Here is a 19,106-nt window from a genome sequence, read left to right on the forward strand (position 1 = left end):
ACGACTGGGCTTCTGTGGTGTCGCCTGATGCAGACCTCGATCTGATTTGGGTATCATCGGCCTCAGAAGAGGACAAGGACAACGCACATTATAATTGGCATCGGAAATCGGGCCGTCGATTTCAGTGTATGTAGATTTTCGCATTGCTCCCATTCTCGTGTTTCAGTCGTCCTGTGAATCCGCCCGTCGCAGATTCCACGTGGTCTTAAGGGTGGAAAGGCGCATAGTCTTTGACGGTTATTATCGTCGTGGGATCAATATTTACGTGCGGGGACTTATCCTCCCTAACCCTTTGCTTGCCTGCATTCAAGGGTGCCGCCATCTTCCATCCACCCTACCCTATCCGGTAGCCTGTATTTGGAATCTCGTCATGGTGTTGTGAAATGATAATTTGGACAGCGTGTAGAGACGAATAATGACGTTTCCTACAACCAGACGATCGCTGAGATACCATTCCCTGGTGACCTGTTGACTATACAAACAAAAAAACATTGCGGTCTTCCCCTACCAGCCATTTAATTGAATTGCATAAACCGATCACAGAATACAATATGCACCCTTTCAGCATGCCCCTGTGCGGGATGCATCACGAGACTCCTACCGCTTCGAATGCCATGCACACTCTCAGGCCCTATACCAGGCTATCTCCCCCGACCAGTTGCTCCCAAAAGCCTGACCAGTCTCGTCCAATCACAGGACTTCGCCCAGGTCGATGGGAGTGTGTTGGCCGTTTGTCTAGAAGGGTGTCGATAAATAATTTCATACCTATGGGATGAAGCACCAGTGGCTAACTTAACGGCGGATATCAACAAACCAGAAGTTTACGTTGTTGCCAGGGGTCCATTCTAGCTGCGCCAAATTCGGATTGTAGTTAATTTTTGACATACTGTGATTACATAGCCACGCAAAAATCCTCTGTAGCATGATATCTAGGTAGTCAATCACAATCCTGTCCCAGATACAGCTTGCGCAACTGTCGACCACCCCCTCTAGCTATTTGAACCACATTACTATGTCGCTTAAAACACGGTATATATAATACCTGAGGGTAATTCCAATCATCTATCGTATCGATAGGTCCTTTAACCGGGGTCCTCCGTACGACGATCACAAAATCCCTATGCGACCAGAATATGCCTATTCTTTCATATTTCCTCCAGCCCGCCACCAAGCACCACTCCTGCTTACAGTATATGTAATCTACTGCAGTGCAAGAAACTGTAGAGTGTCGAGCTGTTCGTCTTGCAGCAAATACATCTCAAAAATATAGATATGGCGGTGAGTAACTGAACTGAGACCTATGCCACTGATTTGATGCTTTTGCCCCCTAGGAAGGGGCGCTACCCCTTGCAGTGGAGATCAATTCTCTTTGCAGGGTTACGTTTTCGCCAAAAAAGCTTGCCCGCCCTCAAGTCATGCAATTCCAGCCTCCTGGCGATTCGAGGGGGTGATAGTCTTGTTCTTACTATAGAGCGGCTGTTTGGGATCTCTTTCAGATTACTTGTGTATAATCTTGCCAACACAATCAATATTTATTCAGACACCTTTGCGAGGAGGCACAACTTCACGATACTCCATTCCAGCAAGATGGACGACTTCAGTGAGATCAAGAAAGCGGTGGTGGATCTCAACCTGACGGCGAAAGACAGCGCGTTCAACCACGGGGAGACAGATGCAATCGGCAGCACGGAGACAGCCCTGACCCTACAGAGGGTGGTGAACACCCTAATGGCTGATAATCTGGAACTCCACAACAGACTGAGCGCTATTGAAGCCAAAATTACGACAATGTACGCGGAGTTCAGCAGGGCTGAGTTCCTCCACGAAAGTAACGATACTACCAGGGATAGGTGCATAAGGCCAGCCATGCACCTTGACCCTAAAACGACCCCAAAGAGAGATCCAGACGTGTCTCATGGCCACACCGAGCGATTTTCCTCCTTAGGACTAAGGACACGAGACCTCAAAGATCAGATGATAGCTGATCAACAAGAGCGGCGAGAAAGAACCCATGAAGCCGTGGATGATGTTGAAGCTTATGCAAAGGGGCAGCCGTGGTAGGTTTTTTTTTTTTTTTGTGATTATTTTATCTACTTCGGCAGTATAAATGCTCACGGGAGGATTTTAGCCCATCGTGTACGAAATTGATCACTAAATGGTGCTTCATTGAGGGTTGTTTCGATTGGTGCTTCTTGCACTCCGCCGTCTGCACGGGTGACATGTGCACCTCCAACGAGGCTGGCGCATATTGTGATATCATTACCTGCGGTAAGTTCAAATACCTGTACAATAATCCATTTCCATATGCAGAACTGATATTGGCTTGAGATAGATTATTCTCGTGAGGAGTGGCAAGAGGAGGAGCTTCTAGAGTTGATTGCAGGGCAATCACCATAGCATGAACCATGCAATTCAGCTAACTTGTTTCTATATGAAATAGAACTCAAAAGCGACTGATATATGAGCAATGGAAAGAGTTCTCTCTTTAGATCTGCTTCTGCATTGAAGACCCGAAGCTCCCCGCCTCCGCCACAAATCTATTGGCTGCTTTGAGTGGTGCTCGTACCCATTCTGCTCAACTATTATTGAATCTAAAAGGCATGTCTGACGCACGCCGCAGCCGTAGTCAGGACCAGGGGAGATAACACTAAAGGGCTTACTTGAGTTATAATATCGCTACTAGGCGGAAGATTACCGCGGTTATCTAAATAATTAAAGAGATATTTTAATAGTTTATGAAGCAGAAACAGTTGATCTTCTCAAGTATCAAGGTGATCCATGCAATGGCCGCACCACCCGCAATCTTCTTAAGCAATGTTCATCATTAGTCCTGTGTTTCGATTGACCATGAACTGAGATTTTCGAAATTCTGTCTCCTTTGGAAACCTGCTTCCACTTTGCGCCCCTTATTCTTCTCTCCCGATCAAACTCGGCGTAGTGGTATGTGCGGAAGAATGCAAGATATTATTTGCATCGCATTCTCGAACGAATCGAGTTTAGTTTTGCCATCGGGTAATTGCTTTTTTATATTCTCGATCTCCGGTATCATGGGCAAACTCGCTTGCGGACTCTGCAAATAGCACGAGCTGTTAAAATTGATCAAAGAATAACCTAACCCACTTTCCAGCGGATTGGGTATCGGCGAGGGTGCTTTAATTTTTTGTTGAAGTCTGATTGATCACTAAGCACTATTTGTGACCGCAAGCTCGCCTTTTTGTACGATGATAAATTCACTCTGGGAAGCATCATAGAGTGAGAGCGAAAGTCGAGATGCAGTGGCTCTGGTTGTGGGACGACGCTATGTTCATCAACCCCACCTCAAAAATACCCGCTGCTGATATCAAGCTAAACGCCGGCGTCTGAGTGGAAGGATTACAAGAGTAGTAATCGGTAGCCTAGCTCGCGTCTTCTTGTCCATTTTTATGTGGCTTATCCCTTTTGAAATCCCGGACCTGAAAGAAGACAGAAGTAGGATCCAAAAATTTTGTAAACGTTTCTTACTGATTCTATGAGTCCTTTTCAATGTCGACACGCTCACCCGTAAGCTTGCAGTAACGGTGCAATGGGCATCCAGACCGGGATTTGGACCAAGACACATCTCATTATCTCTGTAGGAACAAGCATCAGGGATAATGACGCGCGCTTTCGCAGTCCCTCTATGGTGCCAACGATGCGCCCCGCCTCTATTCGCCTTGTACCCGATTTTAAAACACGTATTCCATGACCTGCAGCATCTAGCGCCAGGTTTGCACATTCACGATTACTGACACCCAATACCAACCCACCAACACATGTCCTTTCTGAAACGACGTGAGGCTCAAGGCTCATCACGATACGTTGTGTTGCAATATAATGGTATGCTGGTATAGCCTCATGGCTGATTGATTTCAAAGGTCTGTAGATAAATTGTAGCATCTGCCAAACCCGTTGGAGTTCAACTGAGTCTCACGCATAAGCCTCATTTCTCGATATTTCTCTGCATCATCACTATGTCAATTTTGAGTGAAATGCCACACCCTTTAAGTTCCCTCAAGAGATCTCGTCGTCTCTACGGGGATGAGTATTACGTGGCAAGTGCCTATCAAGATCATGCTGAAGATTGCTCACAATGCGTGAACCCTTTTCGATATCGGTTGTGCAAGCAGGGCCGTTGTCTGGCGCGCGACTTGGCCAGCTACTTACGCAAGGACAATGGCCGCATCTTTGCCGTGTACAATCATTGCTACAGCAGAAAACGCGAGGTCGATCTCCCAAGCGGCTTTGACACAGTCCATTGTCTATTGGGTGCTATTGATGATGGAATATGTCTTCATCCTCCATGTGCAACAATGCACGGTTTCTCAAGTCCATGCCCCCATACTCGAATGAAAATCATTGAGCGACGACCACAAAGTCAAGTACCAAGAAAATGGGTTCTTCGACTTCCTTGTCTGTTTGGAAAGAAGAGAATCACTTTGGAAAGAAGATATTACTCGAATGGGCTGCATTCTGAAAGTTTGAGTTGGCCATGAGCCGAAGACGGGCCCGAGGAAGGGCTGCTGAGATGAGAAGGGACTGATAGAGAGAGGGTGGTGTTCGACGTCTTCCTTTGATATTATAGTTAAGTGACTCAATGAATCGGCACGCGAGCTGGACGAATTTCAGCTTCAAGAACACATTTTCTTTAGCGTTCTGGTATTGACTCGCAAATGGCTTTAACATATCCCCATGCCCTTCGTCTCGTGCTAGCATGACAGATGTTCACCCATACTTGTCCGACGACTCGGTGTCGATCTCACTATGCCGCATCAGCACTTCGACGACCGCGCAGTGACCTCGTCTTGCAGCCCACGCCAGCGGTGTACTACCATCATGGTCCTGTGAATTCACATTTACCTCTGCGTGATTTGCGAGAATGCGGACGATATCCTCATGCAGCATCGCTGGGGCTCGCAAAAGGGTTGTACCCCCCTCACAGTCAGTTGAGTTGATCTCAACATCCGGATGCCTCAGTAGCAGTTCGATCACATCAACGTGTCCTCGCTCGGCTGCTAACGCCAGGGCGTCTCTTCGAAGTTAGTTCGTGAATTGGCTTGGATGTCGTCTCGCTGGAGTAAAGTCTTAGCTGCGATTGTGTTGCCTTCTTCGGCGGCGTGGGCCAAGGGGGTGTCTCCGATGTTATCCTTTAAATTCATGTCAATGCTATAATTTTGCAGAAGTAAATGAAAACTAGCCGTGCAGCCCCATGTCGCTGCCTGGACCAGGGAGTCACTCCGTGGAAGTTCGGGCAATTGGTCCCTAGCCCTGACTAGGCGAGAAGGAGCTTTGTCAAAAACAGATCACCGCGTTTCGCGGCCCCCCAAAAGTCAGTCGCCGTTGTCGTCAAGATCCTCAATATATTCTGTACCAAATTCAGTAACGATAGAGGGAAAAATGTGCGAGTCGGCATCAGAGCGCAAGGCGGGAGAACTCATACCAAAAACTGCTCGTAATTCCGGACTCTCGGGATTGAAATTCATACTGTAAAACATTGGGATAATCGATTGGTGATCAGACGCTTGGCCCCTGTAGTGCAGCTAGAGGTTCTACGGTAGCGAGAGCGCGCTAATGCGAGGAGACCTTGGGGGTCATGGTACTAAGGGTTAATAGTTTGACACGTAATGGGAGTAGGGCCGCGTGATTCACGCTCAAGCCCTCTCTACTCACTGAGGGGTCGGTAGTGTCGGACTAGAAGGCATCATCTTTGGTTGAGAGCCGCGCTGAACCGGACTAGCGCGGCGCAGTTGCATGCATTAGCACCTTCGGAGCCTCATCGACCACTGAATATGGTCCCAAAGGGTGTTCGGTTCTATTGATCTGCGGGCGAGTGGGTCGTAAGCGCGTGCGGTAGTACTTTCGGCCCTATCAACAGAGGTTGAGCGATATGGTTTAGAATCTCTTCTTGCATATGAAGGTGTCTAGGAAAGCTTTTAAAAGCCCGCGAGGCTTTGGTAGAATTACAGCTAAATTACGCGCCTGATAACACGGGAAGGGGGCTGAAATTTCGTGCGGGTTAGCTCATGATAAACAAGGCGCAGTAGCCCATATGTATGTAAGTCCAAGCGTCCCCTACCCCGGCAAAGCCTCATACCCGCCCCCCCCCGACTACTACTAGGGGCGTGTAGTTAGTCGCTTATCACAAGCATACACCAAGTTCCCACACACACCTCCCCGAACTGCAAGCACGACTCGCAAGCTCCTTCATTGGCCTGTCATGCTAAGACATTGCCTGGTGCCTCTAGATTTCTGCAAGTGCCACGAATGTTAGGTGTTCAGTTGTAAGGTGATGTATCATGGCCTCACCAATGCCACGCTGGATGGAAACTGATTCTCTATCGTGATCATACTGTAGCGATATAGAAGAGACGGAGAGGATGTGCCAGCAAGCACTAGCTGGCTATGTGGATTATATGTCCACACTCCGGTCAGGAATACAATACAATCAAACTGTTGTATTGGTCTCTTTCAACCGAGTTTGTCCTACAAACGAGATCAAACTTGCAGTTCTATCTGCACAGGAGTTTGGATAAAGAAGTTGGATTTTGATCACTGGCTCAGCACGTGGTACGATTCATCCTGGCCCATCTCTGGGTTCCAGAAGAAAGGCAGGGAAGAGAAACTGAAAAATATAAGATTAAAAAAAAATTAAAAATATGTCATCAACCTTTTACTCCTCAGATAGTTTATCATACTATATACAGTATTGCATAGTGTTTACAGTTCCGCATATTTGAATCATCAACTGTTGTTGCTACGGTGAATGAAGGCAAGAAAAAGGGGATCCTCAGTGGCACACTTCAACAATGACCGCCGTGCATCGGAGTGGAATAGCGCTCTTTTTGCACATCGCCTAAACTCAATTTCTATGGTCGGAAACTTCAACAGTTTGCACACGAACACGCGGGGCGGAAACTCCGTGAGGCTAGACAACAAGTAAGCTCATTCAACCGGTAAGCTCATTCAACAAATACGGCAGGACCTTCTTGTTGCTGGCTGGTTACTATTAAACATCGCAAAGAGTTTCTGAAGGCAATTCAACACTAACTTGAACGTTTTCAAGTCGATTAATAACCCTTGTAGAGCCTTAAATGCCGTGCCCTGTCGGTTATATCCTTAATAAGCATCCGGTATAAAGGTCACTGCCTGGGGTCCGGGAGCCAAAAGTCCATATCCCACATACTTTTTGGTAATGGTAGCAATGGAGCCTGAACTCGAACAAAACTTCCGCCATAATTCATTAATTGGAGAAGAGAACCGATTACTTACATGGGAATCCGAGGACACTCACTCCAATCCGTCCGTTGGGTCTTCAATGATCCCATCAGAAACAAGTGAAGATCGCGACTTTGTCGTGTCTGATACAGATAAATTGTCATACGTTTCTCACAATTCCTCGGAACCTTTCGATTCATATTATTTTTGTCAGGAAGGATGGGATAAAACTAGTGTCAATGAGGTAAGCGGTTCTCTTTCCATTACTTTACGATTGCTGACGGAAGGATTCATGATAGCCGGGAGAGAAAATTCCCATAAAAACCGTCATTCAACGATCAGTGAACCGAGATGGGCATCAGGTGGTCCAGTATCTTGTTCTGTGGTATTCTTGGGAGGAGAACCCAGTTTGAATGTAAATAGCTTAAGATCTCACATAAAACATTTGCCCACGAACTTTGCACTGCTCACTTTACAGTTGGCTTGACCGACAAATGGCAGTGACGGGTTACCAGTAATCGCTGTTTGACGTGCCCTTCTTCTCTCAGGGCCATCTTGTCGAGTTCTTCTTCCTCTCAATTCAAGGCGTATCACAGATGTCACCATGTGGGCTCATTCAATTTTGAAAGAAATTCCTTCTGTTAACTGCGGCTTCAATGATGCCCTGCAAGTCACAACTAAATTATTCCTGGGAAACTACACATAGCTTCTTCATTCTAAAGATTCTAAGGCAGACTGCCAGGAAGGAGAAACCTGTTGCCGGAGTCTTCAAGGCGGTCCCAGAGCTAGCCTTGGGGATCCCAGGACCAATCCAGCGAAGGCCTCGGAGCTTGCGGCGATAACTAGACACCAGGATCCATTTTACAAATTCCAGGGTTCGCTCTGTAGTTCCTGGGGGATACAGGGTTCCCGGAGTCCACGACGGCGTTCCTAGGGTGTGGTTGTCGGCTCCCAAGAGCCGTAGTTGGTACTCTAGGAAACATTTTAATGGCTTCTAGAATATTCAAGGGGTTTGAGGGATTTTACACTGCTCCTGGGGCCACTATCCGCTCTATTCCCCTGCATTCTATCGAAACAATGAGAAATAATTGCAAAGTGCCTGGAGCGTGCATGAGCGCGAACCTTTTATTCGACAATGGAAACCAGCTCCTTGATTTGGGAAAGCAGTGACTAAAACATTCTCTTCTGAGATTCGAAGGTCAAGGAAAGAAATTAGCGTTTTGGGAATTCATCACGAAGATCTCCGGTATGACAATATTCTTTGGAATGATGAGCTCGGGCGGGCTTTGATTATCGACTTTCACCGCTGTACATTGGATTGACGGCCGACATTAAATCGATCACGACCAGCGAAGAGACGGTTGTGTCAGGCAGAATCATTGGGTTCGAAACGCTTACGTGTTTTGTGAACGAGTTGTATTTTTATTTTGATTTTAGCAAGTGCGTAATGAATAATGGAGCATTCTGTCTAACGCTCCTCTACGCAACTTGCATAGAGACATGCATTCACAACGCACAATATGCCAACCAAATTGGTACAAGTTGGTGCCCATACCGTCAAGGAAACGGATCAAATAGTTGCTTCAAGGTTGATACATGCGATTGGACAAGCCGCTGGACCTAGCCATCGATCACAATACTGAAGGGCGCGGTGATAACATATCCAATTCACTATAAAATCTCAACTGTTGGACGGAATTACTGAATTTCTTACATTGAAGACGAATATGGAAAGGGACGGATAATCATGAAGAGCAGTCGATGCAAGAAATGGGACCCATGAGACCGACTGGCAACCAAAAGTAAAGGGAGGGACGGTGTGGTAGTTTGCATCTCATGTGACCCCTCACCAACGCCTCCAGGATACATATGCTGCAGGATCTAGGCGGGCCTAATTGCGCCCCCCTAACCTATGCCAAAGAGGATCCTATTTTATCGTGCGTGGAAGTATGTACATGAAAGCAAGCTCCATGTATTTGGAAACCTGCGGGTGCCTCCTGTGAGCTTAAAAATTCAGAGTTTTCATCTCACCCTATAAAGCGCTCCGCCTTGGCCCAGGCATTGTTCTTCGATCGTCGAGTTTCATGGCGGAGACAAGCCAAGCCCCCTCCACAGTGTATGCTGAGCATATAGCTCTCAGCTCCTTCTTTTATCAAGTTCCTGCTCCAGTCGTTCGAAATGCAATTAATTCGTCATCAGTCGAAGAAGAACAATATGTGTTGCCGTTTTTCAAAGAGCGTGGGCTAACCGAAGTTCTTGCATTCCTGGCAAAAACAAAGGATGGGTGGGATCATATACCTGCAGTTTGCGTAGAGCAAAAATCTCCTGGAACAATTTTGAATGTCATACTAGCAATCAATAACCTCGTCACAGTCCCGTTTCGCGAAAAATATCTCCGTCACAATATTACCCTACCTGCGAAGTCGCCGGCAAACCCTTCAGCCCGACCTCGCTAAACAATGTCTACTAGGTCTTCTAATACATAATGAAACTGAGGTGTGCGATAAGTTAAACACCACAGGATGTCTCTGGGAAGGCTGTAGGAGAGGTCATGAGTGTACAGCGTGCGGTCTAAGCTACAGGGGTTCTCGAAATCGCCTTGACCAGTGCTCAATCACTCATTCTCTTCCGGCCCCACCGCCAATACCTTAGCGCACACCCGTCATTGACCTGGCCACACTTAGTTGAGGAAGGCTGTATAATGCACGTGGTATGATACGGTCTCTAGCAAAGTAATAATACACCGGTCTCATGAGAATCCCGTCGACTTCTATGGAACCCAGAGTGGATCTTTGACAGTCACAGAGAACCGCCTAGGTCTGGTTTATTGATGATCTGCCGCCCCTAGGTATCCCCGGCTTTCTTCTTAGGATACCTGGCATATATCCCCTTTGCTAGTCATCACTCCTAGGATATGGCTCTTTCCAAGCTTCATCCTCTAAATATCCACAAGCTGCATATCTAGCTGAACGACTTCCTCCAACCGTCACTAAGTCCTTTACGTCGACACAATCTTAGCTCTACTGTTTAGGCCTCGTGGGAGCCACTAGGTTTTGCTCCTTCTCTGATGGCTCTTTTCAGCGAAAGTAGATGATAACGGCAAGCTTCACGCGTCCTTGGCCTATGATAACCAGAAAAATCGAACACCACTCCCCTCCCTAGCTGTTGCTTGATTTCAGCTGTTCTTACTGGTACGTGCCTCTCGCATCAGATCGAGGAATAGCTGTTGCCATGGCAGGAATGTGTATGATGAATGATTCATGGTAGACTGTAAAACGAATGTGGTTGCTATATTCTGAGTCGAGCACAAGGCTCCTATCTACATGCTGGTCAAGCTCGTATAAACACCTAATATCAGGTGAGCAGGGTGAGTGACACTCGCCCTGCTCACACTCTTGATCACCTTGCTGAGCGAACTGCTCTGGTGATCACCACTGACCATTGTTACTTCCGCTAGCTTCCATATCCCTCTTGGTCATTCTGATCCAATCCTACCCTCCATAACACTTCCGTAATGGAAGCTGTGGAACGAATCGATCCATTTCGTTTAGCATTCACATTTGTGGAGCGGACCTAAGGCGATAACGTGACAGTGTCCATTGGCACAGTTTTTCGTGCATGTGGCCGCACCAATGAAATCCTGGCCACATTCACTGATTTTCCATGTTAGTGTGGTCTGCATCTTAACGTTGAAGACTATCTCCAATGACAAAGGAATGTTTTCATTGAGCTGGGATTATACTCACGTGCCACGACGCTCAAGCTGCTCGGCAGCTTCGGTAGCTGGCGCAGCAGTGGCAGACCCAATAACTGCAAGAAAGAGACAGAGAGAGGAGATTGAGAAACGCATTGTATCTTGAGGCTTGATGGACTTTTCGAACGAAAGAAACTTGTATGCTTTGAAGATGTACTGTGATAGTGCAAAGACGGGTTGAGTTGCTTTGATGAAGGAGTTGCAGAGAGAAACAAAGGGTGAGGACGAGCCTAGCTTTAAGTATCCTCGCTGGCTCTCGCACCTTGGTCATTTGTGAGGGCAGCTGTACTGTAACGTCGTGAAGGGGGTTGTCCAAAGACCCTGTTTAGGCGGACTTTGGCGAGGTCTGTCTCCACTGATCAGATAGATATATGGATCCGGGGGCCATGAATGAAACTTAGCCAGTTACAACTGCAATTTGTTGTTAATTTAAGACTCGTCTCTGACGTAATACTAAACAATTCTTCTGGATCTAGTTCTAAGGGTCGCGGGACTTACTGTAATGGGGTTTTGTCTTCCACAGGTCTATGTTGCTTTAGAAACAGAACCCCGTTCGTGGGACTTACTGTAATAGGTTTAGTGTTATGCAAGATCAGCGCGACCCTGGGGCCAAAACTGACTAAGAGCCTTCAATGTAGCTAGTTCTTCGTAAATTGCATTCCTGCTTATCCTAACAATAGCTAGCACAGAGATAGAGTGAGGCTTTTTACTTTTGGGAATGAAAAAGTTTGAAGTGAATGGGATTTAGAAGAATTCCAGAAGTATTTGTCTCGTCTTTTTTTTAAAAAAAAGCTATGGACCTTACAAGCTCCCTGTCTAGACTTCCAGTGTCCAATAAGCCAGGCTGTATATCTCAAGCAGAGCACGGGCCTGCTTGCGTTGGGCCAATCGGTGCCAGGTCTCTTTTTTCATTGGAACAAGCGAGGCTGAGTACATGGAGTGAAGAGGGGAAACAAGAGAATCTCGTCTTAGGGCTCTCAGTGGTTGATGGTGACTTACAGAGGTAAAGGTGTCAGGATACCTCAGCAACAGGTAAGCTTCAGGAAAAGTATTTTTGAAATGGAAACATGAAGTCGCCTTTAGCTTCTTGGTTTTTTTCTTCTCTTTTCGTTTTCAGGTCTGCAGTTGACCTAGATGATGAGGTCGACACCGACGTTGGTTTCTTATAATTGTTACTCTTGACCAGAATGTTCCCAGACAATCGAATCTAAGCAGAGGGTCTCATATTCATATTACCCAACCCTATAAACAGATAATAAATCCCAATATCGTACAAGCTCCCCCCCCCTCTCTCCAAATCAAAACTCCCTCAACACCTCCTGCATCCAATCCCACAATCTCTCCGCCAACATCTCATCCGTCGCCCTCCCCACAAACCCCTTCTGCGCATTCTCCTCAACAGGCAAATAATACTCCCCATTAACAATGCTCCCCTTCTCCATTGTCGCCGCCCAAAGCTGACTATATGCGTCCTCCTCCAGCCTCAAAACCATCCACCAGGCCATATGAGCCGCCGCCAAAACAATAATCTTATTTATCAGTGCCAAATCATTCCCCAGCCCCATCGGCACGATTCCCGGATGAACAGACACAGCCGTGATACTGGGGTATCAGGAGATCGTCCGGGAACTAGGCGCCAGGCGGCCCTTTCCGCGTGATTTGCAGACCCACTATCAGTTTCAATGGAATTCCACGGGGGCTTCGTACACTTGTGTACGTGGATAGGTACTGTAACATACAAAGCGCATTTTACGGTGTCCCTCAATTTAACGAAGCCCGCTCAATGATTGATCTGCGCTAGGGCCTTGGCAGTGGGGCCCGAAAAGAGATTCTCAGTGTCTTTTGGTCAAGGCGATTTCGAGAATCACTGTAGCATGGCGCCTCCTCTTACCATAAAAAGACATATCAAGTGGACCCTATCATTAGGGACCATACTGCAGAGGCCGATAGGAACTTCGACGGCTTGCAACTAAGCCTAATACCATAAGGCTAATCGCCTAGACCAAATTTTGCTGTCCGATACCCCGTCTTTAACTCGGAACTCCCAACGCTACGCTTGTTCCGTCACCACTATAAGCAAAAGGCTGGAGCAACCTCTTATGCTAGGTATGTTAACTCTGTCCTCAGAAACATTATTGAGAAGGAATATTTCCATAATATTTTGAAGAATGATGGTTCTTTATTCAGTCCTTTATCAAGAGACCCAATGAACAGATGGAATGGCGATTCTGCCCCTACCAGGGTGGTCCAGGTTCGTCAAAAAGAATAGGCTTTTTGCACGAGGTAAACTGAAGTACCTGCGCAGACAGGGCCTGCAAGGATCCCCAGCTAGAAAGTTCTAGGAGGGCTGACGTCAAATTCTGGCGAAGTAGTTGTAGGGCGACTATTGTTTGATTAATGTGGTCTTTCATAGTAACATGTTTAAATAGGTCGGTTGCAAAGCGCGCCAATGAAGTCAGACATCTCCGCAGAAATAGTATATCAATCAGGTCGAACGAACAATTTACATCGAAAACAGACAATCCTTAAAATCAATTGAAGCTTCTACATATTTCCCTTGGACTATATCCGACGCATTAAATACGTCGTATTTTATGATGCCTGCCCTCATTCTTCGTTCCCCCGTTAATGATTCTTGACCTAACTAACCCTATTATGACTTCGTGTTTCAGGTGCCGCTAGTAAGCTGGTGCGAGAGAACCCTTCCTTTCCTACGTGTCCGTCATGCAAACGGAGGATCAGGTGGGGCTAACACACGAATAATCTTATTTTAGCAGTGAAGCGAGGTGCACGAAGGGTAGAAGTGGCAGGGAATACCCCAGAAGACGGCCACGACGCGCGCTACCACCAGTCCGTAGAACGCGAAGACGACGACGAGTCCTCACGCGAGGAAGAAAGCCACATGGGGTCGAAAAATCTCTATACTCGCCCCCCGTTTGGACCCTCAACCGCGCTGTATTCGAGGCCAACTTAATTGCATACAGTACAGTTGGAATGACTACGCTTTGAAGACGACGACCCTCCTAACTTTTATACCGGAATCCCATTTCAAGCTAATCATTGGGCTTCTCTTTTCTCTCCCCTTTATTTTGCTCCTTCCTTTCCTTGGCTTAGAGTATTCGAGGTGGTTGATGCAGTATGAGTATTGGAATTCGTGTAGCTGCCCGCAGAGCCTAGATTCTGATTTGAACCACTGCTGCTCGCGGAGTGAGAACTAGCCGAGTGGTCACCGGCAGATTGGGCGCGAGCAGCGAATCCACTGGATGACATGTTTCCTCCGCTCCTGGCCTATGGTGACATCATCCAAGTTGGACCAGAAACAAAAAGTTCAAAGGAAGCTTGCATACCTGTGAAGACTGGATCCGGGAGGCATCAGACTTTGTCATCTCATGCGCAGGCATTCTGAAAGTTTCACTGCTGGAGAATACATAGACTTGAATAGTAACCACAGACTTTTGCAATGCAGAAGTGTTGTCTGCTTTTATCTCAATACTGTGACACAGGACTTTCATCATGGGGACGTCAAGGACGTATTCTGACGTCACACTTCCCAGAAGCCTGACACAGGCGCTGACAAGAGAGTCTAGCTGAGGAAAAACCGTGGCCTGTCATGAGTACTTTGTAGAAGAGTGGCTAACACACTGTTTCTCTCCGTTAGCCTCTCGTCTAGGCCCGTGCTAGACTTTGTGCTAGACTTTCTGGTCCACCCATTCACACCACTCTCCAGTGGGTCTCAAAAGCTATTGCCTCTTCTAAAGACTGTCATTACGTCATGCCTTTGACCCCACGACAACCACGTGCGTTTCATTCAGTATTTGACAGCGGGATTATAATCCAAGTCATGGAAAATTAACATGGAATTGACCTGAATGGAGCCCAGGTATTTAGCACTGCAGATGGTTTTCACGAGTATGGTTCTTCGTTTATAATCATCGCCTCCCAGGCGCGTATGAACAGGACAACCGCTTCTGTAAGTTCTTCAAAAGCCCGTAAATATCTGTCTATCGATTTAAAAGGCTATAAGATAATAACTCTAGCAAATTCAAAGTGCCGCAAATAATTGTATAGACAATCCAAAGAACTTATTGACTACGTCCTTGAACACGGTGCAATCCTGACAAGGAGGCGAGCTGATCAATATGACGGCTTCGTTTAATAAAGCTGGTGGCGGCGCATTGGCCATATTGATCAGGTCAGTATGTCTGCGTAGTCGCTGATTTAGAACCCCCAGTTGGCTTTCTAGCTTCAAGAACGATCCAGCTTTGGAGCTAGCGATTAGCCAGTTTAGGCTTGTTTCAATAGATTTGAGCTCCAACTTCAGTGCCCTGATTTCATCGTGTTTACCGACGAGCTTTTCGTCCCCGTCGAATAGCTCACATTCTAGGTCTTTCTTTCTCTTTCTGAGAGAAGTCACCTGGCGTCCTGTTTTAGTCGTTGAAAAGAACTCCTGAAGCTCATCCTCTTTCAACTCAATCTTTGTCTCCAGTTCCGAGTCCGAGAGTCCATCACGTGGGAGGAAGACATGACGATCAATGAAGTATGCAATCAACTGCTTTTCTGCGTGACATGCATTGTATTGACCGTCTTTACCCTGATCTTTGCTGTCACAAGGCAAAAGATGACCCACGACTTCTGAGATGTAAAAAACATCATCTGTCCACTGTCGGCCATCGACCCTGAGGGACTGAACAGAGCAATGTGACCATCCGCTCATAGCGCCAACGGAAGGGAATTTCCCGCCTCGTTCCAGCCGCGCCACCGTCTTCCAACTTCGGCTAATTGGATATTCTTCAATCGGCCCGTATAACACAAGCGAGTCTTGCATTCGCGAGGGTTTGAAAGAGTAGGACTTCGACAGAAATAATGTGGGAGGCTTCCCAAAAACATTTTTTGACTTCCGGTTCTCCCCCCGAGGAGGCGTACAATTTCCTGACGATCAATGTCCCTTTGGAATGTGTCCTCGTTACAACCTAGTCGTCGATAAGATGAAGTCATGAAATTGCCTCCGGTACGATCGTGTCTCTCTCGTCTGGTTTTGTAATTGTCTCGAGCAAGATCAATGGCCCGTCGATTTTCGCTATCTCGAATATTTTTGTCTGCATTGTTTTTGAGGAGAATCTTCACATTGTCGACCCAACCAAAGAGCGCTGCCTCCATTAACGCAGTCCTTGCACTATTTGTAACAGCATTTACTTCAGCCCCATGCTTAATGAGAAGCGATATCATCGCCGAGCTCTGCTCAACTGCTGCGATGATAAGGTTTGTTCGACCATCGGAATATCGGCCCCGAACGAACAGGTTGGCTTCACTAGAGGTCTCCAGGTAGTTCTGCACCGCTTTTACATCCCCGTTGGCACAGTCGCTGATCGGTTCCAGAATTCTTTTCTGTTCAAATGGGTCAATTCCGTGTCCTGGATTGATGGTGACGACCTCCTTCGAGTCTTCGTGAATACTCGCAAATTTTTCTTCTCCTTGTGCTGCAACCGTAGCCTTTTGAGCTAACTGGATCGCCAGACGATCAACATCATCGTTTTCCTCCCTAACACTATCATGCGAAACACAAATATTGTTATATCGTCCTCGTCTCTTGTCGATTTCGTACGCAACCTCACCTTGATCATTCAAGGGGAAGCAACACAGATAACTCTCCATCTTTTCGCAGTGTGAATATCTCAACTTCTGTGCCTTCCAATTTAGGCCGTGGCGATGAACTTCGTCACAGAATGGACATTGAATGTAGTAGTCGGTTGCATTCCACCAAATAACGTCGGCTTCAGGGAAGGTTTTCATCGTGGAATGATATTTACGAACAAAGCCAAATATATTCGACTAGATGCTGATGATTTCGATAAGGTACCTGGATATAACTAGACGAGAGACGAATATGGTAGATGAATCCACCGACATGAAGGAATTCAAATACCGGCAGGAGGAGATTCGAAGTGGAGATGTAGGTGTCATGCCGCGTAAGCCTAAATTCTAGTCCAATTAGCCGGAGACAACTCAATTATGGAAGAACTACTCCGTATAACTAACCAATGATTGGCTTCAGAAGGCTGGCTAAACTATAGTGGGTCGACGATTGGCTTTCAAAGCGATGACTAAGCATAGTGTCCTCAATCGAAACTAACAGTGGAGCCAAAGGGGTTGTCGCGGGACTTGGACGCAAGCTATCCCCCGGGCCAAACACAGCAGAGATCGGGAAATATTGAAGCTTTCTTCGTCCTCAACTTATACGCGCTGAAAGCCTGCTAATTCCATATTTACAGAGGGCTCCTGCTACATAACGCCAGCTCATCTTAGGCCCTTACTGCCGTATACCAAGGTTTATTACAGATCGGGATTTGGAGAACTATCCACTTTATATTTTCCTGCATTCCATCGGAAACAATGATAATAATTGCGAAGCGCCTTGAGTTTGTGCATGGGCGCGAGCCTTTCATTTAGACAATGGAAGCCAGCTCCTTGATTCTGGAAAGCAGTTGCTGAAGTTATCTCTTTTTACTATATATCGTGCTTCTAACTTGCGGAAGAATTGTGGTCCGTGTCGGGTGAGCTAGATACTCGGACGAATATATGTGAGTAATCTGGAATACGTCAAGACCCAAATCCAAGCCCGCTTGATACCCCTCAACCTATCCTCTGTCGCACCTCTCTTTCTCAAGTAAGCTTCAGTAGCCGCTAAACTTTGGGTTTCAGGATTACCCGCGTGAATCAGCCATGCCAATGGTGTGCCGCCCTCATAGTCCATGGCGTTGATGTTCGCTCCATGCTCCAGTAAAATTCTCACAACGGCCAATGAGCCATGCTCGGCAGCCCAGGAGAGAGGGGTCCGTCCGTGCATGTCACGAGAATCAATATTTGCCTCACTTTGTAGAAGATAAATCAGGAGATCGGTACAGTTCCCCATAGCAGCGTAATGAAGAAGAGATCTTTTAAAGAGATCTCGTCGCTTAAACTTCCCTCCTGTTTCGAGCGTCAAATGGGCTTTTCCGACAAATTTCAAGAGGTCGTCATTAAGACATATTTCGTTAATCTTTTTTAGGCGATCGAATTCAGGACCAATACCTGTAGAGTTGGGAGAGATTTTCATTTTGGGTTTAGACAATCTTTCTCGGAAAGTCAGAACAAAAGAAGGACATATCAATATATTTATAGGCGCCGGGACGGAGAAGCAATAAAATATTGGCATAAGTGAGGGCGTTGAATTCCAAGACACTGTTGAAGTCGTCATAAACGAAGGACCAGTATGACGGGCTTGCGTCAACAACTGTTGGAGTATGGTGAAGAAATATTACGACAGCTCAACTAAGGGTCCTGGGAATCGGATTCATTACGCGAGCAACCTATTTTTTGAATAAATTTCGAACCCACGCCTTCGAATGCCACTGCACAATTAGACTCCATCCACGTCACCAAAAACAATGGCAAACAAACAACCTTCACCATTCTGTGGGAATTTTCAACGACAGGAGATCAATCTAGACAAAAAATTGCTACCAACAAAGCCTACGATCAGCAGGTTACGATCGCCTAGCTCGAAGAGACGCTTGCTGAAGGTCAGTCTCCACGACATCGAGAAAGAACTCGATCGGTACGCCTGACGAATTGCCGCCCTGACTCGAGCCTCTATCACCGACCTCACCTAATCAACCCCTTGCTAGATCAAGATCACCGACCCTCTCGTTCTGACCGATGGCAAATCACCGAAGAGTGGAAGATGGGGATGCAAACTCTCATAGATGTGAATACTAACAAGCTTCCAAATGCTAAAGTCTGCGGGGTTTAAGCTCCCCACCCTAGTTTAAGGACACCCCTAGTTTTAGGACACAGACCAAAAAACGACGTATATTACAATTACTAAGTTATCTACCAACCAGGCTAATAAGCCTGCCATTCGACCATTGAATCTTCTAAAACAACTCCCTGCGCAGCTGCTGAGGCTTCTTTAGCCTCTATTTCTGGCTCCCTGGCTTGTAATCGCGCTTCTAATTGGGCGGCCTCCTCTTGCTTTAACACCCTTCACACTAGCATCAATCACCCATTCACAGCACAACATCAAATCTGGAGGCCGCAGTACACTCCAGCAGGCAAACCCCATTCCACACGACACCCAATGAGA

At 46.7% G+C, this 19,106-nt stretch overlaps 5 protein-coding genes across 5 annotated transcripts; 2 read left to right on the plus strand and 3 right to left on the minus strand.

The window, feature by feature from the left end:
- Window positions 1-1,587: 1,587 nt before the first annotated feature.
- On the plus strand, window positions 1,588-2,061 carry N7510_002662 (uncharacterized protein; the record flags this gene model as incomplete). The annotated part of the gene is made up of 1 exon (XM_056974589.1): window positions 1,588-2,061. One exon carries the CDS (start codon window positions 1,588-1,590, stop codon window positions 2,059-2,061), a length of 474 nt encoding a protein of 157 aa, XP_056839706.1.
- Window positions 2,062-4,740: 2,679 nt separating this feature from the next.
- Window positions 4,741-4,920, minus strand: N7510_002663 (uncharacterized protein; the record flags this gene model as incomplete). Its single annotated transcript, XM_056974590.1, has 1 exon — window positions 4,741-4,920. One exon carries the CDS (start codon window positions 4,918-4,920, stop codon window positions 4,741-4,743), a length of 180 nt encoding a protein of 59 aa, XP_056839707.1.
- A 425-nt stretch (window positions 4,921-5,345) lies between these two features.
- N7510_002664 (uncharacterized protein) lies at window positions 5,346-5,720 on the minus strand (the record flags this gene model as incomplete). Its single annotated transcript, XM_056974591.1, has 2 exons — window positions 5,346-5,544; window positions 5,686-5,720. The coding sequence occupies 2 exons, from the start codon at window positions 5,718-5,720 to the stop codon at window positions 5,346-5,348; spliced, it is 234 nt and encodes a 77-aa protein (XP_056839708.1).
- Window positions 5,721-7,207: 1,487 nt separating this feature from the next.
- On the plus strand, window positions 7,208-7,717 carry N7510_002665 (uncharacterized protein; the record flags this gene model as incomplete). The annotated part of the gene is made up of 2 exons (XM_056974592.1): window positions 7,208-7,645; window positions 7,709-7,717. 2 exons carry the CDS (start codon window positions 7,208-7,210, stop codon window positions 7,715-7,717), a joined length of 447 nt encoding a protein of 148 aa, XP_056839709.1.
- A 7,977-nt stretch (window positions 7,718-15,694) lies between these two features.
- N7510_002666 (ankyrin repeat domain-containing protein) lies at window positions 15,695-16,774 on the minus strand (the record flags this gene model as incomplete). The annotated part of the gene is made up of 1 exon (XM_056974593.1): window positions 15,695-16,774. One exon carries the CDS (start codon window positions 16,772-16,774, stop codon window positions 15,695-15,697), a length of 1,080 nt encoding a protein of 359 aa, XP_056839710.1.
- Between the last annotated feature and the right edge of the window lie 2,332 nt (window positions 16,775-19,106).

This window comes from Penicillium lagena (genome assembly GCF_028827675.1).
Source record: "Penicillium lagena strain IBT 129212 chromosome Unknown utg000001l_segment0_segment0, whole genome shotgun sequence".
In the NCBI taxonomy this organism is placed as follows: Eukaryota; Fungi; Ascomycota; class Eurotiomycetes; order Eurotiales; family Aspergillaceae; genus Penicillium; species Penicillium lagena.